At 39.2% G+C, this 25,492-nt stretch overlaps 1 protein-coding gene across 1 annotated transcript; it reads right to left on the bottom strand.

Annotated features, from left to right (window-relative positions):
- Positions 1-1,189: 1,189 nt before the first annotated feature.
- LOC148847941 (P-loop containing nucleoside triphosphate hydrolases superfamily protein) lies at positions 1,190-24,092 on the bottom strand. The gene is made up of 7 exons (XM_088950564.1): positions 23,453-24,092; positions 22,825-22,949; positions 13,069-13,219; positions 2,947-3,057; positions 1,980-2,118; positions 1,739-1,854; positions 1,190-1,664 (listed from the first exon to the last, which is right to left on the bottom strand). Exons 1-7 carry the CDS (start codon positions 23,711-23,713, stop codon positions 1,497-1,499), a joined length of 1,071 nt encoding a protein of 356 aa, XP_088806690.1. The 5' UTR covers positions 23,714-24,092; the 3' UTR covers positions 1,190-1,496.
- Between the last annotated feature and the right edge of the window lie 1,400 nt (positions 24,093-25,492).

The following is a 25,492-nucleotide window of genomic DNA, read 5'->3' on the forward strand; positions in this document are numbered from 1 at the left end:
GATTGGGTTTAAATTCAACTTGAGCACAGCCTTAAAAGTTGGACCTAAGGCCTAAGTCTGAGGTGAAGCCCAGACTGTCAAATATGGGCTCAGCCTGCATTTCATATGCTTGAGTGGCTTAGGGCCTTGGGCTCAGATTGATCAATCAGCCCACACTAAAATTTGATATAGATGTATATGTCTATGTATCTGTATATATATTACACGTATGGTTTGCCAAAAAAAGTATGCATATATGCGTACTTACAAATATATCTATAGATGCATAGATCAGACTTATCCCAAAGACTGAAAATCCAAGCCCAGCCCATATAAAAATTGTGGGGTGGATAAATCTGGGTTCAGGTTGAGCCCACCCAAGTTGCATCCTAAGGTTCAGTCATCTGGCTTCGGATCGCCAGATCGATGAGCAACAGCAGCAATGCAGCTCATGAGCCCGCCATTAGTCAGCCACTGGTCTTTGTCAAGCTTTGTATGACTCAACTAAAATCCAGAGGCACAAGTGTGTGGATGATTATAAGACTCAAGTTTGCATGACAACTAAATGTGAAGGCACAAACTTAGTGTATACATATATGAACTATTGTTACATTGGGAGCCCTCAAACCATTTCTCACTACCTCTCCATCTCCACCAAGCATCCTTTTTTGGCCTATCCCTAGCTTATTGGCGCAAAACGTGGTCTTCCATGCACATGCACAAACCATTTTAGCATGCATTTCCATATTTCTCACCAACAAGGGCTAATAAATTCCTGTGAATATACTCGTTTCAAATCCCATCTTTTTTTTGCCAATCTGTTTCAATAAAATAGGCTGCAGGAACACAGACAACATATTTAATTTGTTGTTTGTAATGTTACTTCGGCTCAGTTTGGGAAGAGTACAAACACAAATACGTACAGTGCAAAACCTTGTATTTTGTATTTCTAAACCTTGTATTTGCACTGTACGTAGTTGTATTTGTACTTTTCTCAAACTCAGCCTTCTGAACATATTTTCCCTTCACATTTTAAAATTTAATAATAATATATTGAGGTATTGATGAATCCCTCCAATAACATCTCCTACATCTGTATTATGTGTTATGACTACAGACTACACGTTTACCTCGTAAATATCACAAAGATTCAGAAAGCACATATTGTTGATGAATATAATGCATGAATTCCAACAATAAATCCTCCGAGTGATATTAAAACAAACTCAAATTTAATTTATAGTCACTTCTGCTTCCAATTCCAAAACAAAAATCCGATGACATGAAGGAGATAACTTAGACCGGAGAGCAGAAGAAAAAATATGACTTCAATTAGCAGCCAGATGCAAGCAGAGCAAACTACTGGTCTGCAAACAAGAGATATATAAAATGCAGGAAAATAAATAGCCAAAGGCAGTATTGGTAATTGGGTAGTTGAAGTAGGACCAGACCTCTTGCTTTTCTTCTCCAAGTTCACTTAGACCTTAGAATTCTAGCCACTACGTGGTATCAAACCTTTACTTTCCTTCTCTCAATCTACCTAGCTCTTCCTCAGCATCTTTCAGCTGTTCCTGTAGTATGGACACTCTTTGCTCCAGTTCTTCTACTGTGCCTTTCTTGATGGATGGCTGATAAGGGGTTAAAAAGTTGCGAGAAAATGATTTCAGAGCTTCAACGCCACATACCTGGAAAACACAAGTTGTCAATCCAGGGTGGAAACCAAGGAGCAGAGAGGATTTTCTATAGAACTTGGGTGCACCTCTTGAGGAAGCAACGACAACTTAGTGATGTGGAAATCATCATACAACATGTAGAACTGATCAAGGTATTTTTGCTGCATTCTCATACGAGCTTTTAACAACTTGGATTCAACAGCTAAAGAAAGGAAAAATGAAAGAAAAGTTCATTAACAGGTTAATGGAGGTGAGAAAAGATACAAAAGATGGATACTGCACATTAGGCCGCCCATGTGTGGATTTGGAAGATGATGGAAAATGCACCTTCTTCATCAAAAAGTACTTGGTTAATGATGATATTATGCGTGTCAATCTCAAACTTTGTTAGTTCTTGCACCAACCTCTCTGTTTCATAAAGAGAGAGGAACTCTGGGATGCAAACACAGACAAAAGTTGTCATGTCCTAGACACAGAAAACAATTATGGTCAGACCAAGAAAGATTTTTAAAAGCATCATAAAGATATGGATTAATTACCAAAATGAAGACAGGTAAATCATATAGGTACAATGATAGACATAATGAAAGCTGTTGGATTGTAATATGAATTAATTTTTGAGATTTTACAAATATTAACAACTCTTGAAGAGTGATACATTTAACCATAGATGTGATGGAGCCTAAGAAACTTCCAGTTTATGAGTTTAGCTTCAAAAGTTAAACATCAATTAAGATGCTTAAGCTTTAAACTGATAAAGCTCAATTTCAAAATGATTGTTCCACTGAAAAACAAATCCAATCACTTCAAGATGGGAGCTGTTTCAGAAACCTTTTCCACGCCATTTTTTTCCATATTCAGTAAACTTCAGCTAAAAAGCTTAAGAACAATTCACACAGGAATGCATCCAAACAGCAGCCAGGTTTACAGTCTGAAACCTGTTAAAGTTTGGACAATCCTGTAATGTTAAACCAAGAACTTATTGTCACCAGAGACAGACACCTTTAGGGTGATAAAATAAAGAGAAACCACTGCCGGAATTTCCATTTGCAGAACTGCACACACTTAATAATAAAAATAATTGCATTGGATAGAATCTTGCATGGAATAAGCAATTCACTGAACATGGTATTTTAATTAGCTGATGAATAAACTTCAAGAGCTACTTGCTCTCATTTTTTTTAGCTTTTGACAGGTAATCTACTGTTATTAAAAAATGATAAACAGAAGTATTGCACTAATTGAATGTGAATTGTTTCCTTTGAGGGTAGGGGGATGGAGAATTGCATCTTACCGGGTCCTTAAATTGCCTATTTACTTGTTCAATCACTTTTTTCATGCCTTCAATCTTTCCAAGGATTGCATCCTCATAAAATCTATCATCAACACCAAAAATACGACTCATCTGCACAAGTAAATGACATCTGTCAATTATCACATCAATAATATTATCATTGGTTGCAATTAATTCTACTTTCTGGGATACAAAAGGATAAACCAAGAGATGTGACTTTACAAAAATTAGTCGATAGAGAGGTTATGGTTGGGAAAAGCTCGGGCCTGTTTTTCTGGGGTGGCAAGAAATTTTCCAGGAAGGCCTTAGAGAAATTTGAGAGAAGAAAAAGAGAAAAACAATGCTTATACTCAGGGGAGCAAGGTTTGGGATGAGGATTACTCAACCCGAGATGGTGCGCTTACAGATGAAGACTGAGGTGTGCCTCAGGAAAGGCTTGTAACTATGGTTGTGTCGGGTGGTTACCTTAGTCGTATTGGGACTTGTATCGGGCTTGTTATTGTGATCTTTCTCTAGGTTTTGATGGGCTTTTCACGGGTGTTAGCTCTGGTCATCTTAGGCTTTTGTGGGTTTGAAGGGGTTGCTAAGATGTTTTTGGTGATATCTTATCACCTCTTTCTGTACTTTTTCATTTTATTTCAATTAACTTTCTTTGTTCTTCAAAAAAAACACCTCTTGGTTATCCCTCTGATCCCCACTTAGTATGCAATTTTAAGAAGTTTTCACATGGCCTTAAAAAAGCTCCTCAAGCTTGGTTTGAGAGGTTTCATAGTGTCATTCTTGAAGCAGGATTCACCCGGAGCTCCTCAACTTACTCTCTATTCACTCTTGGATAACCTCAAGGCATTATTATATTTCTTTTGTATGTTAATGACATTATCATCAATGGTGATGATCAAGATGGTATTCACTCTTTTAAGCATCACCTTAGTCCAAACATTTGGATGAAAGATCTTGATAAGTTAACTTATTTCCTAGGACTTGAAGTCTCACATCATTCTCATGGCTATTTTGTTAGTCAACAATTCAACATAAGTATGCCACTTGTCAAGCTTGTTAATTTAATTGATTCCAAGGAGGTTGACACTCCACTTGAACTCAAATTAAAATTATGCAAGGAAGATGGACCTTTATTGCTTGATGCCTCTCTATACAAACAGCTTGCGAGCAGCTTAATATATCTTACTATGACATGGCCTGACATCTCTTATGCTTTCCAATTTATCAGTCAGTTTGTCTTATCACCTCCATAGCCTCATTTATCAGCAGTATTGCAGATTATTCGCTACATTCATGGCACTTTATCATATGGTTTGTTGTTTCCTTCTTCAACCTCAGCTCAACTTTCGGCTTATGCCGATGTTAATTGGGTAGGGTGTCCTGATACCAGGTGTTCTACCACTAGTTGGTGTATTTTCTTTGGTGATTCTTAATCTCCTGGAAGTGCAAGAAGCAACAAAGTATCTCCAAGGCTGAATGTTGTGCTATGTTGTTTGTTTGTAGTGAAAATCATTTGGCTCAAAGCTCTTCTTATGGACTTGGGAGTTAACCACTCATTCCTGGTTCCCCTATTTGCAGATAATATGAATGCAATAAAGATTGCTACTAATCCAGTGTTCCATGAGTGCACCAAGCATATTGAAGCTTATAGCCACTACATTAGAGATCAGTTTCTTGCTGGTTAAACTTCTTTCCGTTATGTCTCTTCAGGGTTACAGCTAGCAGATCTCTTTACAAAAGCCATGATACACGCAAGACATACCTTCCTAGTTGACAAATTGATGCTTACATAATGGCATCAGTTTGAGGGGGAGTATAGAGACATAAAGGATTGGAGCTGATTTACCTTTTTATTTCCTTGGGAGCACTGTTGTATTGTACACTGCAATATATTGTAACATACTTGTACAGCTCTTTGTTTGTATGTGTTTGTGCGAGACACTATTGCCCTTTCACACCTTTTTTTAATCATTATATATATATATATATATATATATATATATATATATATATATATATATATATATATATAGACTTTAGACACACCCTTTTGAATCTGTTTTTAACTTATTCGAACTGCTTCTAATGGCACCCTCTTCCAAACAAAAAGTACCTTGGCAATTATTTCATAAAGATTGGTTAGACTTATGGATCTAAAATCATTAGTGCAAGCAGCATTCACACATTTTGGAATGTGTGACACAGAAGTTGCATTCATAACCTTTTGCACTTTTTCCCTTCTGTGGAACTCATAAAAAATTTCTTCAAATCATCTTTCATTATCTCCAAACATTCATGATAGAATGCCATCTTGAGGACAGATTTGTCCTTTTATGTATTTTATATAAATAAAACATCAGTTTCTGGGTGTGGGCTGTGGCTTAGATACACCCATACAACTCTCCTCCTCCTTACAGTGCGAAATAACATGCCCAAACTCCTTACACTCGTAAAACTGAACACGGGAGAAGTCTTTCTTGCTTTTAGGTATAGAAGCAAGAAAAACAGCATCAAAGTTGGGTTCCTTCCTCCCATCAAGCATAGAATGTTTAACCAGCCTTGTTTCCTCCCTCAGAAGTTCACCGAGAGTAGTATCCAGATCTGGTGTGGTACCTCTACTAAGGATATTAGACCTCGCAACTTCATATTCTGGTCTAAGATACATAAGAAAATGCATTACTTTTCTTTTGTCAAAGTGTTTCTTCATAAACTTTACACACAATCCAAAGGGTCCTCACCCAAATGTACCAACTCATATTCAGTCCAAAAATTAACAAACCCTGCATAATACATTAATACTCCTGAATCTTTTTCTCCCCTTGATGATAGGAAAAAATATTAGTTTCAATTTCGCATTGCCTAGAGAGATTTGATTGTTGATAAACTTTCTCAAGATATTGAAACATTTCATATGCAATCCGATACCCATGCATAGGAATAACAAAATCCACCTCAATCGACCCAAGAATCCAAGATGCAATCTTGGCATTATCCTTTTTTCCAATGCTGAAAGGCCTTCTTATCAGATTCATCAGGTTTAGAAACAGACACATCTAAATAACCCCATAATCCCTTGCCTTCAACATGAAATTGGGAGTGAAACTTCCATAATGCATAGTTGGTACCATCAAACTTGATAGGTAGGAGATCAGTCGTCTCCAAGGCCATCTCAGTACTAGATTAAACAAGTAAAAGAGAAGTAGCAGTAGAAAAACACTTCCAAGACTTACCCTACAACCAGAGTAAATCACCAAGAAGTCAACCTGAACTTCAAGGAGGAATTTTAGCAAACACCTTCCAGGCAGGACCAAACACTTCTTCCAGAAACCTGTGGGAACAAATATTATAACTTCCAAGATTTTTCTGGATGGGGACAAATATTATAAAGGCAAACAGCACCACCAAGGAGAACAAACACTGCAGCCTTGTCCAGATATGGTAACTGTAACCAGTTACAGTCCAAAGAAGAGATCAAAACTCTTCCAGATCTAGCCCAATACAGTAGCAGAATATTGGAGTAACACTGTTGGACAACTCATCAAGACTTTCTTTAAATCATCTTTTATCATCTCCCAACACTTAGGATAGAAAGCCATGGTGAAACCATCAAGGCCTGGCATCTTATCCCCACTCATCCCCATTACGATGCTCTTTATCTCCTCTATTGGAAAGGTTCCTCCATTTCTTGAACTTACATTTAGAGGAATTCTCTCCCATTGAATCCCATCTACCACTGGCCTACTCAGACACAAGGGCACATACAAAGCTTTGAAGTGTAAAATAAGCAAAAAGAAAGAAGAAAGAAAAAAAAAAACACATGTTACAATAAACAAGAGGCTCATCTAGAGCCAAAAATGAAGTGTTGAGAGTTTCTTACCTTTGAGTTTTAATCAGCAAGAATAAAACACGAATTGGATAGACCAAGACCAAGCGAACCAGTTCTAATAAAAGAACCAAGACAACCTAAAAAGCTGCTCAACCAGTCTTACCCAGATAAAGGTAAAGAGATGGTAGTGGGCCGAGAAGACTCATTCCTCATCTTCAACATTGTAGAGCACATGCCCAAGAAGGATACCATGACATTGGCAAAGGCTCATGTTCAAAGGAACAGGCAAGGAAACAAAAACAGGAATTGTCCAAAGAGGATGTTAATGGGACTGAAAAGATATAAGGGACTGTTGATGCTCATATCGGGACCAATGGTGATAGGGATGGAAGTCAAGCATTGACAACACAGCAGAAAGGGCATGGTGAGGTGGTACAAATTCAGGGAGGCTGGGAACTGGTGATTGTATAGAATGACACTAGAAATACTAGATGAGGAAGCAATAGAGGAAATTACCCCTTTAGCAGTGATAAAAACAAAGAGGCGGGTAAACTGCATGGAAGCAACAGTAAAATCAATCTTGCCACTACGGTTTAGCAACCAAGGGCTACTCTTGATAGAGAGACTGAGGTCCCTATGTGGGTCCTCTTGAAACTTTAGAGTTTTTGGAAGTTTCTTTCAAGGGCCTGGAGGAGGAAACAAAGGCTCTCCTAGTTGCTATTAAACAGAGGGCATTAATGGAAAAAGAATGAAAAGGTAGGAAACAAGCAAAGGATCTTTGGGCTAGCATGGGGCTTAAATGAGAATACTGGCAACATGCCAATTAAGTATCTGAAAGGATGGAGTGGGAGGCATGACAATTGCAGGAAAAAAGAACAAACTTAAAGTCATATCATGGATGATAACACCATAAGTTTGGAGTCAGATAGGAGAAGTGTAGTGACAAGTGCCTTGAAGAAGTGAGTCCTGGAGGACCTGAACATATTGATGTTCCAAGAAACAATGATGCAGCCCACTGATCTTCAAATTAACATGAACATACAGGTACTAGGGCCAGTGCTTGGATTTTCCTGTCATCAGTCAATACTGAACGGGAATGATCATCATTTGGGACTCACAAAGTCCAATTCATGATAAGGATCTTGGTCTTTTAACTTTTACCATTTCCCTATTATTCAGTATGTACCTGACAATTTCACTTTTATGATCTCTTCAATTTATGGTCCTGATAATGATGCTCTCAGGGGGCAGACGTGGACAGATTTGGATGGTATCAAGCAGACATGGCCAACTTGTGGTGCAATGGAGATGATTTCAACACAATAAGATATTCCTATGAGAAAAGTGGGAGATCAAGAATAACTCCAAGCATGAAGTGTTCTGTTGATTTCATGCAGAGGTGGGAATTAGTGGTGTTTGCCTTTGCCCATGGACTTGGAATTGACGGTCAGCTCCAAAGATCTGAAGAACGATAGCCGAAGTTGGTTTGGGAAGATGGAAGGGGCCAGACCCTCGGAGGGGCTACATTACATACCCTCTAGAGAGGGATCAGGCCATCATAATTCCCCTGATTTCCTTTGGAGGGGAAGGAGAGAGAGAAAGTCACAAGAGTGAGAGTCTATGAGAGAGAATCTGAGAGAGAGAACAAGAGACCCCCCAATGTTCAAAGTATCGATACAGTCCGATACACTGAATTGGGCATATTGGACTTTTTATTAACATGCTTTTATTTCTTATCTCTCTTTCCCATCCCTTCTAAAATAGAAAGGAAGTTGGAGTCCCTTCAGAGGAATTTTCTGTGGAGAGGCTAGGAGGAAGAAAGAAAACCCCACCTTGTTAACTGGGACCAGGTTTGCCTCCCTATGGAGGATGGAGATTTGGGAATAAGGAAATTGAAGGTTTTTAATTCTTCTCTTCTCAGCAAATGGCTTTGGAGGTTTGGTGTGGAGAGGACTGCCTGGTGGAGGACCTTAATTGCATCTAAATATGGGGTGGACTGGGGTAATTGGAAATCCCTGGATACTTTTTAGAGCTGGGGGTGCTCTCTTTGGAAAGGAATTATGAAATACTTTCCGGTTTTCTCTCAAGGCCTAGCTCTCAAAGATTGGTAAGGGAGATAGGTTGTTTTGGAAGGACTCCTGGTGTTTAGACATTCCCCTGGCTGAAGCTTATCCTCTACTTTTTCAATGTGCCCACAGCCCTGAAGTCTCAGTTGCCGATTCTTATGAGGTGGTTGGGGAATCAATCTCTTGGTGCCCCCTCTTCAGATGAAACCTTTTTGATGAGAGATGGATCTGCTGTTAGATCATCTGCAACTGTTACAGAGGCAAGCTATTTCGGTTAACCTGGATGATGAATGGAGGTGGAGATGGAGTTTTTACTGTTAAATCCTTGGGTTCAAAAATGAGTAGATCAAACACTTCTGATTTCCCAAGTAAGCAGGTGTGGAACACTGTCAGCCCATCTAAACATAATTTTCTGGTTTGGGTGATGACCCTTAATAAGTGGGCTCTTGCCAGAGACAGCTGATCACCTGGGCATTCACTGCTTGACCTCGGTAAGAGTTTGGGAGCACTTTCTCAAGGCGGCTGGGGTCTGTTGGGTCATGCCTGGCTCTATCAAAGATCTTTTATGCTGCTGGAAACTACCTGGCCTGAAGAGGAAGGGTAATCTGATCTGGAGAACCATCCCTGTGGCTGTTTTGGTTACCTTATGGACTGAAAGAAACAATAGGATTTTCTGCAACAAAGTGAGAAGACTGGAGGACTTAATTCAGACTGCTGTGTCTAAACTTGTTTCCTGGTTGTCTGTCTCTCCTGAGTTTAAATCTCAGAATGTATTTCAGCTGCTTTGTACTCAGGCTATTTGGAGTCTGTAATTTGCCCTCTTACAAGATGTGGGGCTCTAGGAAGGAGTCGTAACTTTGTCTTTTTTATCAATAAACTTTTTACCTTATCTTCTCAAAAAAATAAAATAAAATAACACGCTTTTATATTTTTCCAGTTTTTTTCCAAACATGTTCAGGGGGGTCAGTAAAAGGCCTGGCACCCCCTGAAACTCCCTCTATTTGCGTATCAGTGACCCACCAATACAATACGTATCAGCCGATACGGGCCAGTAGCCCGATACATGACAAAATTTTGAACCTTGAGTTCTCCCTTTTATGTACAAATGAATTAATTATATACATGAAGTTTCTGGAATCTTCCTGTAACTAGGCTGCGTCAGCAAGGGTGGCCAGCTGTCAGCCACCATTCTGAGCTCACAATATTTTATGACTTGTGCTGAATTGCTGCTTTGTAACCAAGATTGGTAATTGGATTTGGACCGAACCGATTCAGTTTCAGTTCAGGATGGATTCAACCGGATCTGTGGTGGTTTGCATGTCTATGCGCTTAAAGTTGGACTTACAATTGTACGAAGAAATTTTCAGTTCCACAAACAGCAAAGAAAATCCAACCTCACTTCAAGACAGAGGTTTCAACTTAGCTAGCAGATGTTACCCTTGTGAGAATGCTGAGGAGGATTTTTTTTCATTTGCAGGTTCAGTGCCTTTTCTCCAAGTTCATTTGGAGCTTTTTCTTCAGGCTATTCAAAGTGGGTGGTGGTCTCCCAATTCAGTGGAGGAAATTCTCTAAATGGCCTAAGATAGCTGGAAATGTCAAGGCAAAAAATCACTCGGAGTTGTATTCCTTCTGCAGTCCGCTGGGAACTTTGGATAGAAAGGAATAGAAGAATTTTATATGGGAAAACTCGATCAAGGGAACATATGGCACTTCTATGTGGAAAACGAATCATAGATTGGATTACGATTCTCCCAGAGTTCAAAGGATTTTGGAACACCTTGTAGTTATGTTTTTTCCCCTTTTATGCTTCTCTTTGTAGTGTTGTATTCCAGTGATACCTCATCACTTCCAGATGTACTTTTTTTTTTAATTTTAATAAATTTTCTTTTTTATTGATTACCAAAAAAATGTCAACAGACGGGAATACAGTTTTTACTATAAAATAGATTCATTTCGCAAGATTTCTCAAGAAGCCCTTATAAGAACTCCCTCAGATCACACTCCTTGTTTTGGGGAAGAAAGTAACTGTATTTTAATAAAGGATAGAAAAATGTACATTAGGGGATATACATATCAACAAATAAGACAATAAAAGCCCTCTCCAAAAAGCTTTACAAAGGCAGAGAGCTATCACTATTGCTGCAAGCCCTCCCTTAGACCGCACTCCTTATTGTTGCACCATTGATGAGTAAGAAGAAAGCCAGCTCCATTTTGTTTCAACATATGGTTGAAGCAAGAGGAACTGTATGATCTAATACAATAATGCTAGTTTCCAACTGAATATTAAGGGACAACCAGTTACTCAGTAACAAAATGAGTAAGAAAATGCAAGTGCTAAAAACCAAGGTTCAGAAATCTGTCTTACCATCAAGGCATCAATCTCTGTAGATGGTAAAGAAACACAACAATCTAAAAGCATCCAGATGGGTCATTTGATGATATTCAGATACATAGAAATTTAAATCAAGACTATTTTTTAAAGAAGGTAAAGTCTAACTGTATTGATATCATAGTTTTCAAGGCGCCAAGGCAAGGCTATAGGTGATAGGGGGGCACCTTGTTGCCTAGGCGATGGATTTTTTTAAAGTAAAAAACATATATCCTATGGTAGTTCCCTAGGTTCCATTATGATATATCCTTAATAATTATCTATAATTTTCAAAAGAAATTTCATGTTAAAGTATTAGAAAATCAACATATTCATGAGAAGAAAAAGAAAAAAGAAAAGAAAATCCAAAAAAAATATAGGGGTTGAACCCCTACTTTTGTTATAGGAAAAGAAGAAAAGAAAATGTGGAAGAAGTATTGATTAGACAAAATTTCAAGTTCTTTCTTACTTATTGGTCTAGGTTTTGAAGTCTTAGAGGGTTCAATACAGCATTTAGCAATGTTGTGGTGATTAAACCCTAATAAAAATAAATTAATATATGAACACACAAACTGAATATTTTAGTTTAATAATGTCTATTTTATAATTATAATCTAAAAAAATCAAGAATATAAAAGTTTTATAACACAATGTACAAAATTTCTTGGCAATTAGGTGAGGTGAGCCTCAAAGGGCACCTTGTTGCCTAAGCATTGCCTAGGCGTCACCTTGACAACTATGATTGATATCAAAAACAAGAGGAGGGTAGAGACTCCACCCCTATACAGAGAGAATCTGTACAACCATTAATTTTTTCAGTATTACATACAGTAAAAAGCTAAAAAACTCAAAAGATTCCTGGTCTAAAATAGATACAAAGGATGAGTGCTGAAAATATGTGTATCAAATTCCAGGACATGATCTTTGCTATGATATTCCTTATAAAGTTTCATCAGTTTGGGAGCAAGTATTCTAAAAAATTCTCGTAAAACAGTCAAAAAAATCACTCCCAGGATCAGATGCCGGACCAATTTGCCTTTACAACTCAGCCTGCCCAGGTGCCAACTCTCAAGAGTTTCCAGAGTTGTTTTGGGAAAACCCCAGTTGATGTTGAGGACATTGAGAAGGCTGGTCCAGACCCTTGCATCAAGATTGACTTAAATCCATAAATAATTATTTTTATCAGTAATGATGAAATTCTTTATTATTAATAAAGAGATATCCACCATTTGAACAGCTGTGGAAATAGAGAGATGAAAATTTAATTGTGATGAGTGCAGCCTTGTCAACCTGGGGCCCTCAAGAATAGGGGGTGCAGTTAGAAATCACCTTGGAGACATTATCCTGAGCTTCACAGGATCAATTGGGGTTGGAAATTCTTTGAGAGATGAGATTCATGCACTTCTTCAAGGCTTGGAAATAGCTTAGCCTTTGGGATGGTAAAATCTGATTGTGGAAGGGAACTGCAGAGTGGTGCTCAGCTGGATGGAGAAGAATAAGGGTCTTTGTGTACTCCAACAGATGATTAGAGAAGTTGTATCTTTGGTGTCCAAATTGAACTAATTATTGATGGATACCTCATTCAGCAATGATTTTAGCTGATGCCCTTGCAAGAAATGGAGTAACCAGGGACCAACTTCTTAGAGAAACACCACACTTCTGTAGTAAGGTCACTGGACCTTACATGCACCCTGCTCTGTCCCCACCCCATGAGTTCCCTTGTAATGTGTGTTTTGTAATACCAAAAATAAAGAGTAAAAACATAGGGAAATACACTAAGCCCAGCAAATTTGAAACTTGTATTTCACAGTTAGCTAAAACATTAGTTTGAAATTATACCCTTGTAAGATTTAAAGAACTACCTGACTCAGTACGCCACCAAACTTATTCTTCAACGACATCATTTTTGCAAGCCCCTTCTCTAATGTTGAGGGGAATTGCAACAGCCGTAGTGTATGACCAGTTGGAGCTGTATCAAACACGATAACAGAGTAATCCATTGTTTGAACTAATCTGTAAGAAACAAAACAATATGAAAACCTTAATATCTTTTCTTTTTATAAATGATTGCATTTTATTAATAAAGAGGGATTACATCAAGATTTATAAGACAAACTATCCCAATATGAAAACCTTAATATCAGCAAATGGAATGCATGCTAACCAGCATAAAGATCATATGTTAATATGATTGAAGAGACATGATAGACAGCGTATGCCCTCAGATCCAATAGAAGTTGTTGACTTTTATCATGAATAAAAGTTCAATTTGTTTCATGTGTCATGTTGAGTTTCTGTGAATTGCTCTTTACTACATTTTTAGGATTATGATCTAAGACACCATAGTCAATATATAGTCAAATGTTCTCAACCAATGAATAGATAGACTTAGGTGGCCTATCCCGACAAGGCTGACATTCTCATACAACCTAAGTTATGGAGCAATTAGTCTCGGCTGCTAGGGTTGAGACATAAGGTATGAGAATTAGGGTTGTTATTGAATTGGATTTGGATCGGATTCGGAAAAATCCAAATCTAATCTGATTATTGAAAAATTGCATCCGAAACCGATCGGGTTTGAAGATTCGAATCCTAATGGACTTGGATGGAATTCAGATTTAATCTGACACCACTTTAATTTTTTAAAATACATAAAAGTTAAAAAGTTAATTACTTTTCAACTTTCATATATAATAAATTAATGTAAATATACATACTGAATTTATTTTATATATATATAAATTCATATATAATATAATATATAAAATATATTTTTTATAATAAATTAATTACCCAATGTTGGTCCCAGCTATCTGGGGTCTTAGGAGGGGTAGATTGGATCCAGTCCTAACCTTTAGCAAAATTTTCTTTCTTTCTTATTCTTTCCCCTCTCTCTTCTTTTTTTTTTTTTTTGGCACAAAGTGGCCACCCTCAGACTTAAACTCATGTTCTCATGCATGCCAGCCTAAGGTTTTAACTTTTAACCCTCAAATTTCTGCTTCTTTATGTGGACTGCCATTTTGAAAAAAATTCTAGTGATCAATCATTTGATATCAAAGGGGGAGAGATATTGAATATAGATGCAGACCCTGTCAGTCAAAAGAGAAATCAGTTTAAAACCTGTTTATTCACAGCCCTTACACTTTCAATGTGCTATCCCCTTTAGATGATATTAGGTAATGCCTATGTCTCAATGCTAATCTCCTCTTGGAAAGCTAGAGGTTTCACTGCTCAGGGTCAGGGATCAGCTATATGAATTTTATTGCTCTATTGCTGTCTGAACTGGGCTAGAGTATATGGAGGGAGAGGAATGCCAGAATCTTCAGAGGGAAGGGAGTCAAGGTTGATCCCATAAAAAGAAAGATCAAAACATAAGGCTGTTGATGTGTTGGGTCTTGATCCTTAAGGAGTTTTGAGGCTTACCTTACAATCATTTCAGAATTCAATGGAGAGATTTCTGTTAATTCCTATTTTTCCAATAGTCATAACCATGTATGAAGAGCATTGATCTAACTCATTAACCATATACATTTTTTGTAAAGCTGGAAAATGAGGAGAGCCAGGATTTAACCTGTCAAAGGAAAGACTGAAAGGCTGTTGGTGTATTTGTGAAGAGACTTGATGTATTTTATTAGTATAGTCCCTGTTGTACTATGTGCATTACTCTTTTCTTGTTCTTTTTTTCTTTCAGCCCTGTAAGGGCACTTTTGTAATTGTCATATCTTTTATTTTCTTTAATATATAAGAGGCTCTTGGATGGGGCCAACTCATTCTTGACACCCTTAAAACTGTTCTAAGCTCTTTATCCCCTTTTTTTTTTATCAATACCAGAAATACATAAACGAGGAGAAAATTAAACAACAGAGGGGGGGTAACCTTTCTTACCTCTCCACACCACAATTATAAACAGGAACAGATTACAGTCGTGCCCGAAACATTTGATTTCTTCCCACCCCTTGTTTTGCTAGAACATCAGCAAAAGCCTTAGCAGTCTTTTTAACCCAACTTAGCTCTACTTCCATGTTTTTTTTCCTCAGCCACTTGAATTTCTTCCTCTCACTATTGAATATCCAGAAACCATTTCCTCCCTTTTTCAACCAATCTATTACCAATTTTGAACCCCCTTCTATAATCAGCTTGCTCACATTCATATTCTTTGCCTTTTGCGCACATTCCATAACAGCCAGAATTTCAGCCCTTAGGGAATCTCCCACACCAGTTGGGCCTGAGAATAACCCAATAACCCTTCCATCCTTATTCTTAAACACACCACCTATACCAGAAGGGCCTGGGTTACCTATGTTACTCCCATCAACATTTAACTTGAAAAATCATTATGTTGTGGAGTTCAAAGAGGTCTGTATCAGTCTTATGACAATCTGAATTAGCCACTTCCTTCCAGTTATTCATAATGTCAACTGAAGAGAAGTCAGCAAAATGCTCCAAAGTCTTCACCCAGTGAACCACTCTAATCAGAATGGTCTCAATAATTCCATCTTTGCTTCTTTCCTTTTCTGATAAAAATTTGGAATTTCTTTCTTCCCAAATGGTCCAACTCACTGCAGCTCTTACACATCTCCACAACACTCTTCCTCTTTTCTTAGACCACCTAAAGAAAGTAGAGGTAAACAGGCTATGAACATTAGGTGGGGGAGTTCACCTACACACAAACAAAGACAAAAGCCACTTCCAAATAGATTTGACATAGGGACAGGATATTAGTAAGTGAAAGCAAGTTTCTCCATTAGGCTTACATAGAACACACCAATGTGAGGATAAGCTCCAATTTGGTCTTTTAATTTGGAATAGCTAACAAGTATTTATTCTTTCAAGGAAGACCTCCCAACAGAAGCCACCTAACCTTGGAGGAATAGGTTTACACCAAACCTACTTAACAGGAAAGGAAGGAAAGGATACATCCAAGCTCTAGGGATGAAGGGGGGGTTGGATTAGAGCCTTAAAGAAGGAAGCACAAGAGAAAACACCTGAGGAAAGGGTCCAAATATGACTATCTAAGCTGGAAGGATCCAAAATGACCCCTTCAAGGACCTGAACCAACTCCAACACATCATTTAACTCTGAACCCCTTACACTCCTTCTCAAGCCCAAATCCCAATCAAAGCTAAATCTTGAGAGGGCAAACACAGAGTGAAATTTGTCTTTTAGAGAAAGGTCCCCCACCCAGACTTATTCCCAAAATTTATATCAGTTCCAGAACAAAGGTCACACCTGAGGCAAGAACAACAGAAGAATAGCATGGATAGCCTTCCAAAGAGAGGCACCAAGTAGCCCTAGCATGTATACCAGCATCCCAACCATTAGCCTCAAACCCATGAATGCTTACCACCACTTCTTCATTCCTTTGCTTCCTTCCTCCCCTTATTAGACTGAAAGTAGGAAAAGGAAACACTATTAAATCCTGGACAGACCTTTGCTGGGAAATAATCCCTTCTGTGAAGCCTTCCCCTCTCTTTTAGGCTAGTGCGTGATAAACAAGCTCTCATTTCTGCAACCTTGATAAGAGGTCTAGAGCGCCTTTCCTTTAATCTCAATTTTCATAGAGAGCTGAGAGACTCAAAACTATTTGAAATCACCACCTTACTCTCTTCACTCTGAGAAGTGTTCATCTCTCACTCCACTGAGGACAAGCTTATATGGTCTTTAACCCCACAATGGCTCCTTCACTACCTCTTCCTTCTTTCAGCACCTAACCACCAACTTACCCCCCCTCTTCACTACCTCTTGCTCAAAGCTGAATGCTTGTGACAACCTCCAAAAGAAGTTTCAAGGACATTGCTATATTTCTCCTTCTATTTATCTGATGTGCTATAATGATGGGGAATCTATTAGACACTTTTTTATCAACTGTACTGTGGCCAGAAGTTTTTGGCAGTTCTTTCCCGATTCCTTAGCTAGGGGCAAGCTCAGCTGGACTCCCCCTAATTCTGTTATGGAGCTTATCAACTCTTGGCAAGGGCTAAAGACAATTTCAGGCAAGAGAGGAAGCTACTTCTGGAAAGCAATTACTCATGCCCGTCATGTGGAATATCTGGGAGGAAAGAAATAGGAGATTATTTGAGGAGAGCTACTCCTCCTTGAGACTCTTTGAGATCACATCCTGGCTAACATTAGCAGCTGGATGGTGAACAGTAAAGTTTTTGAGGGTATCAATCGAAATGATATACAAAGGAATTGGCCTGCCCTACTGTCAACCTCTACTTTTCACCCTCAGCCTTTCCTTAAAATCACCCCAAGACAAGATTTTTTTATCAGCAACACAGAAGAGATTTCATTAATTATAAGAAAAGCATGATTACAACAAGAAGTTGTGAAATAAACCAGCTATAGAAGCTGTCCCAGCTAAGTACTACATTTGAGCCCAAAACATATGCGTTCTATGTACCCCTTGCTTGGCTAAGCTATCTGCCAAGCTATTAGCAGGCCTCCTCACCCATTTCACTTAACATGTCCTGTGACAACCATTTGTATTTTCTGAAATCATTCCTCAAATGCCATGCCACCCCCTCCCCTTTAACCAGCCACTTAAACACAGTTATAGAGTCTCCCTCAATAATCAGCCTACTAATACCCAGTTCTTTTGCCTTCTCAACCCCAAACACTGCAGCCAAAAACTCTGATCTTGCCACATCACCTTGCTCCACAGGGCCCAGGTATAAAGCAATTATGTTCCCCTCTTCATCCCTAATGACCCCCCCTCCCAATACCTGAGGAGCCTGGGTTACCCAAACACCCCAAGACAAGATTGTGAGAATATTCTCATTCAAGGAGTAAATGGAGAATTGAATTGGGCCTAATAGTGGCCCTTCCTAGGCTGCTGATGCTTCTGAAGCAGAGCTAGGGCCCTCCTGGAAGGCCTCAGAATCGCCATATCACATCAGCTCTGTTTCATTGCAGTGGAAGGAGATTCGAGGAATGTTATAAATTGGGCTTCAGGATGATAGACTCTAGATCCGTGAAAGCTATCCCATCTGCTGTTAGAAATCAGGGAGCTTGCCTCTTGTTTACAGTGCAGCTTTAGATGGATTCCTAGAGAATTAAATCAAGTGACTGATAGTCTAGCAAAATCTGGGCTGGGAATGGATTTTTTGTATAGTGCTCATACATTGCCATTTTAGTGGGCTTTATCTTTTGTTTTTGTTTTGCTGACAAGGTTTTTTACATCCCCTTATTTAGATCCCTCCCATTTTTTGATATTAACGAAATCGGTTATCTTCTCTCAGAAAAAATTCCACAGCAACTTACCCAATAAAGACACATCCCTATGCAACAAGAAGGACCAATCCACCATACATAAGCTTTCTCCAAGTCCAACTTGCAAACTATTCCTTTCTTACCTAATCTCTTCATTTCCTCCACACATACATTACCAATTAGAATTTGGTCAGTGATTTGCCTATTTGTCACAAAATCTCCTTAATTGGGAGAAATAATTAAAGGACGGACTAACCTAACCCTTAAGGACAGAACCTTGGAAATTATTTTTTACAAGCTAGTCACCAAGCTCATTGGCCAGAACTCACGAGGATGGGCTGTATCATCTTTCTTGGGCACCAAAGCAATGAAAGTTGAGTTCATACATGCGTTTATAATACCTCTCCCAAAAAACTCATTGAACACTTCCTGCAGATCATTTTTCAATATATCCCAGCAGTCTTGGTAGAATGCCATTGTGAACCCATCCGTGGTGCTTTAAAGTTTAAACCTATCCATATTCCATAGTGAAAATAGCCTCCTTAATTCCCTCTGACTCAAAACTTATTTCCAACCAATCTTTGATATCATTAGGTATTCCAGCCCACTCTAAACCTTCCACCCAAACTCTCTCATTCAAGGACCTCCTAAATATGATTCTAAAGTGTTGGTTCTTCATCCTCAAGGATTTTGAGGGCTTGTCCCATGGTCATTTAGGATTCAGTGGGAAAACATTCTTCATCCTCACAAGTACTATCAGAATACTAAATCCTCTCTCTTTCTTCTAGTTCCATAAATACTTTTATTGAATACTCATCTACCCCCTAGAAAAAAGCAAGCCCTTTTTTGTTACTTGTTTGCACTTCCTTCTCATCCAACTTTTTTTTTTTGATAATTCAGAATGATCTTGCCATCTTCACAAACTACTACTATCTCCCCTTAGAAAAAAAAGCACACTTTTTTTTGAAGAAAGGTTAACAGAATATATTAAGGTTAACTGAGATAAGTTAACAAAGTACAAGGCCTTGAAAGGCAGAAACAGAATTACATAGGTAGAGAAACATCAGAAAACATATTTGCTCTATGGGCACCAGATTTTGCTAAACTGTCAGCTATGGTGTTTAATTCCCTAGGAATCCAAACCAGCTTCGCATTCAGGGTATTTAGAATATCTCTGGCTTCATCCAGCAGATGAGCAAGCCTCCAAGGGCCTCCAGTCCTCTGCCTTAACCAGTTTATTATGTTAGCTGAATCGCCCTCGATTGATAAGGAGGAAAGGCCTAACATTTTGACGAAACAAAGACCTGTGAGGGCAGTTAAGATCTCTGCCTTGGTGGCATCAGCTCTCCCAGTCGGACCACTGAAAACCCAAAGGATGTTTCCCCCATTCCCACAGATTATTCCTCCAACTCCTGCTTGACCTGTGGACCCTTGAGCATTGCCATCAAAGCTTAGAGTTAACTGGTTCTCCTCCAAGGGAAGTGTAGAGGACTTCTTCCAGGTTTCTCTGAAGGTCATTTAATGCAGTGCCTTTGAAGACTTCAGAGTTTAGGGCCCAGCTGTTGCAAAGGTATGTAATGTGAGAGATTAGATCCTCAGTATTCCTGGCTTTGTTTTCAAAGGTTCTATTGTTTCTTTGTTCCCAGACTCCCCATAACACTGAGTGGGTCACCATGCTCCAATAAATTTGCCCCTACTTCCAAGGCCTTTGCAGTGCCATTGTCGCAGAAGATCCGTGACTTGGTTTGGGAATACCCAGTTGAGTCCCACTAGACTGAGAAAGGAACACCAGATTTTCCTTGTTAATGGGCAGTGAAGGAAAAGGTGCTCCACTGTCTCGCCATTGTTGAGACAGAGGGGGCAGACATGTGGGGAGATGCATCTGCCTCTGAGCTTCTTTTGTAACATATCACAGGTATTTAGTTTCCTTAGGCAGGCCTCCCAAATGAAGAGGGAAACTCTAGGAGGTATATGAGTATTTCGGACCTTCTTGGCTGGGAAGGTGGTGTCTTGGCCATCTGAAACTAGAACCTTGAAGTAGGAGTTGGTAGTGAACTTGCCATTTGGGTTGGGTTTCCAAATCCAAAGGTCGGGGGTTGAAGGGGAGATGTAGGCTTCACTGAGAGAGTTTACAAGATTTATTATTCCTGCAAGTTCTGCCTCTCTCAGGTTCCAATTGTTTCCTAAGGGAGAGTAGCTTAGGCAGTTGGAAACTGGGGCATCTTGGGATTGGGAGAGGCAAAAAATTCTGGGGTAAGAGAGTGCAAGGGGAGACTCTCCCCACCAGAGATCAGTCCATAACTTAATTTTATTCCCATTTCCCACCTGATATCTAACAAAAGCAATGAAAAGAGAGTAGGTAAAGGAAATACCTTTCCAAGGATTTGTTGCTTTTACTCGGGTCAAGTGAACCTTGCTATCCCAACCATTGGCATCCCTCCCATACTTGTTGATAATTGATGTCCATGTTGTTTCAGGCTCAAGGGGATATCTCCATAACCATCTTCCAAGTAGGGCAACATTCCTTTACTTGATGTGACCTATACCCAATCCACCAGCCTTCTTTGGCTTAGATACATATCCAGCAAACTAAGTGGCTTTGTTTCCTTTTGTCTCTTCCTCCATCCAATAAGAAGTCACACTGTAGTTTCTCCAATTTGTTTATTATTTTCTGGGGGGCTTGAAAGACCGAAAGGAAGTAAGGTGGCAAATTGGATAGAGAGGCCTTGATTAACATAAGTCTACCACCCTTAGAAATATAGTTTTTCTTCCAGGTTGCTAATCTTTTCTCACATTTCCCCACAATCGGGTCCCAAAAATTCTTGTTCTTCGGGTTCCCACCTAGAGGCATTCCCATGTAGGATATGGAAAGGCTTTCCACTTTACACCCCAACAGCTCTTTAAACCTGTCTAGGAGGGAATCTTCCACATTTAAACCTACTATGCTTCTCTTTGAGTAGTTGACTTGGAGCCCAGTCACCAGCTCAAAGCATTTTAAAACTTGTTTAAGATTAAAGATGTTTTCCTTTTCAGCTTCCAAGAACAAAATTATGTCATCTGCATACATTAGGTGAGACACTTGAAGTCTTTCCCTTCCAAATTCAAAGCCTTTTATAAGGATCAAAACTTTCGCCTTCTCTATCAAGAAGCTGAAGATGTCAACTACCAATGTGAAAAGTAAAGGGGAGAGAGGGCAGCCTTGTCTTAAGCCTCTACTAGCTTTGAAGTAACCAGCTGGTTCTCCATTTATCAGTACTGAAAACCGGGCAGAATTGATGCAGCCCTTTATCCAGCTGACCCACTTACTCCCAAATCCTCTCAGGTGCAGAATTTCCAATAAGCATTCCCGGTTCACTTTGTCAAATGCCTTCTCCAGGTCCAGATTCAATAAAATCCCTGATTTTCCTCTTTGATTGAAGTCTTTTACACATTCATTAGCCACTAAAACACTGTCAATAATCTGCCTCCCTTACACAAATGCGTGTTGGTTGTTTGAAACCAACTCCCAAGTCACCTCCTTCAACCTAGTTGCCAGGACTTTGGCTATTATTTTATATAAACTCCCCAGCAAGCTAATTGGTCTGAAGTCCCTTACTTCCAAAGTGCCCTCTTTCTTAGGAACTATAGTGTGGAGTTGTTTCCTTTATTCATAACTGCTGACTGATAGAAGTCTGAAAACACCTCTAGAAGGTCTGATTTTAAGGTATCCCAGAAAATCTGATAGAAGAAAATTGGGAATCCATCTGGCCCAGGGGCTTTATCACCTTCCAGATTAAATACTACTTTCTTCACTTCTTCCTCATCAAAAGCCCTCTCTAACCAAAACTTCTTTTCCTCTGTTAGTTTAGGGCCATCCCAGTGATTCAAGACAGCCCTATTGTGCTCCTTCTTCGAGTACAACTCCTTGAAAAAGTTCACTATAACATCAGCAATTTCCTTCTGATCTTCTACTTCTATCTGCCCAACATTCAATTTTGAGAAAAAGTTTTTCCTCCTTCGCCCAGAAGCATAACTATGAAAGGAATTGGAGTTGTTGTCTCCCTCCTTCAGCCATAGAAAAAAAGCACACTCAATTTAATGTCTTGCCCCAACCCAGAGTTTATGTAGGGAAAAAAATATATATATCTTTTTATACTCAGAATCCACCATACTAACTTTCTAGGAATCCTTTTGTATGCATTTGTTAAGTCAACAAAAATCAAGTAAAGGTCTTTCCTATTCTCAATAAGTTTTCCAACCAGTTGCCTAAGAAAATAGCCTCAAAATCTCAAATAAGAAGGAATATAGGTCAATGTAAAGGTCTTTCCTATTCTCAATAAGTTTTCCAACCAGTTGCCTAAGAAAATAGCCTCAAAATCTCAAATAAGAAGGAATATAGGTCAATGGACTTGGGCATAAAAACTTACTTCAGCATTTCAGCAAAGCTCATAGCCTCATCAATTCCAGGAATTGCATTTGTTAAGTCGGAGATAAAGCTATCCATCTCTTCCACATTGGGCAAGTCCTCATTCTCTACGGTGGGATCCACCTCCTGCCAAGAATAAATCAATATTCTGGTTCAATATAATATGAAAAAGATGCTTCAAAACACTGAGGAGGTCAACTTGCCAAGAGAAGTTAAAAATAACTGAGAAGATGCATAAGGGAAACGTTCTACTCTCTCTTCCGAGAAAATATATAGCCAAATAGAGAGACGTTCTTTAAGATTTTAAAAGCAAAAAGAATTCATTCTTCTCTGTTGGAAAACAATAGAAAATATGGAAAAATAAAGCACATGGGCCTAAACATACTTGATGGAAAGTATAAATTTATAATCACATTCGCAGAAAACCAAACAATAGCACAACCGGCATGACATAACCAGCAATGAAAATGCAACAAAAGGAAATAAAAAAAAAAGGAGATACCACGAATGGGGACTCTTCTCAATTACATCAAATATCCAAATTTTGAATGAAATCAATAAAAGTAAAAGCTAGAGAGCTTGAATTCAGAAAAGCAATAAAAGAAGAGAACTTTGGTTTGAAGAGATACCATGGCGTAGAGATTGGTGAATCCATTGACCAAGGTGGGAGTTTTGGTGAATCTCTGCTGAAACGCATCGCTGAGGTTATGAGCCGGGTCGGTAGAGATGATCAAGACAGAGGATCGAACCCTAGAAAGAAGGATAGAGAGGATCGAACTACAGGTCGTCTTGCCCACACCACCTTTCCCTCCAACGAAGACCCATTTAAGACTCTCTTGGTCCAAGATGTTCTGCACTGTTCCCTCTGGTAACTCCTGATCCGTTGCCATTGCCAGAAAATTTGTCTGTCCTCTTCCTCTATTACCTCTCTCTTTCTCCCTTCCTCGTTGCTCTTCCTCTGATTCTTAAATGAACCTAATGCATAATTCAAATAAAATTGAACAATTTATTACGACAATTGATCACAAATGGAGATTTTGATACGTTTTGAGAAAGAAAATGGAAGGAAAAGAAGAACAAAGCTCAAGCATCAAAAGCGGGGAACGGAGATGCTTTGTTTGTTGTTCGGGCAACAACCAAACAGAATGATACAGTGTTACGCATCCAAAATTCCTTGGGTGATTCTGTTTCTTAATCTTCTATGCAAACACGGTTCCCCAGAATATCTAACATCACCTAGATGATGATTGATGATATATTACAATCGGACTACCATTTGAAACGAATCTAGATATTTCTTTGATTGTTTGATTGGTATCACAGTCTGATCGATGGCTTGTTTTCGAGAAGTCGGATTGACTTCCCTTAATCGCACCCCACTAGCGCCTCATAGTACATATCAACCGTGAATCGAGAACATCTAGGGAGATGTTGCCGATGAACGTTTGGGATGTGCAGTAGGGAGCGTGTTGGACGTTGATTGTAACGGCCCGGGCCCGGCAGAAATGGACTTCAATGTCCGACTCGTCTTGGGTCGAGTATGATGGCTTGTGATTCTGGGCTGGCCCATTTAATATGCTCCCTTATGAAGACAAATGGATAAGACCCAAATGAGGATTGTCAACTTAATGGGCCCATCTACGTCCGCAAATGTGCTACTGTCCCTATATATACGGATTGTATGTTTTATATTAGACCTGTTCATGGACCGGGTAGCCCGATGGCCCGGCCCGATTCGGACCGCACCCCGGTCGGGCTTGGTTATGTAATTAGGCCCGCGGGCCTAACACAGTAAGCTCGACTGTGTTACGGGCTGGGCTTGAGATTTGTCAAAAAAGCCCGGCCCGTCCCAACTCAGCATTATATATTTTATAAAATATATAATATGTATTTTATATATTATATAAAATATATAAATAATATAGTATTTATTGAAATATATATTTATAATTTAATATATATATTTTTATTTTTTTCTTTATAATTTCTCTCTCACTCACTCTCTCTCTCTATTCAACCGCTTCAGTAGTAGCAACAACATGGGCTAAATTTCAGGCTCGGGCCTAGGCCCGGGCTTCGGGCTTTTTATGAGGGTCAGGCTCGGGCCCAAGTTGTAGGTCCGATGGTTGAGTCGGGTCCGGGCCTTAGAAAAATCTGTTAATACTGAGTGAAAGCCCAGCCCGACCCATGAACAAGTCTATTTTCCATGTGTATATTTACATATAGTAGTAATATTAGGATTGCAACCTGGGCATGTTGGGTCAGGGTTCAAGGCCAATCCAAGCCTGATCCATGGATCAGGAATTCGGGATGCAGGCCCAGCCCAACCCAACACAAGATCAAACCCAAGTTGGCAAGCCAACTCAAGCCAAACCCAACATGACTCAGGTTTGATTTGAACTGGTTTGGTTTGGCTTGGACGGGTTTGAAAGTCATCTTGTTTATTATTATAATGAACAGGGCTAGCCCATTACAACTAGGCACTAGCCAAAGACTTCACCAGCAAGCTTAATATCACCTTATAAATTATGTATAATTCATGGACCGGGTTTGGGTTTGGCTTTTGTCAAATTTTGAATGAGCCTGGCTCAAAACCCATGAATTGGGCTCAGGCTTGGGTTTGCCATTTGTCAAAATTTGAATGAGCCCGGCCTAAAGGCTGAGCGCAA

This window comes from Nelumbo lutea, chromosome 6 (genome assembly GCF_056320005.1).
Source record: "Nelumbo lutea isolate HS-2025 chromosome 6, American lotus-T2T, whole genome shotgun sequence".
Lineage (NCBI taxonomy): Eukaryota > Viridiplantae > Streptophyta > Magnoliopsida > Proteales > Nelumbonaceae > Nelumbo > Nelumbo lutea.

Coding starts and splice junctions, on each gene's coding strand:
- LOC148847941 (XM_088950564.1), bottom strand. CDS start 23,713: ATGGCAACGGATCAGGAGTTACCAGAGGGAACAGTGCAGAACATCTTG. Junction 1,855..1,979: donor AGTACTTTTTGATGAAGAAG/GTGCATTTTCCA, acceptor TCCTTTCTTTAG/CTGTTGAATCCAAGTTGTTA. Junction 1,665..1,738: donor TGTCGTTGCTTCCTCAAGAG/GTGCACCCAAGT, acceptor TGTGTTTTCCAG/GTATGTGGCGTTGAAGCTCT.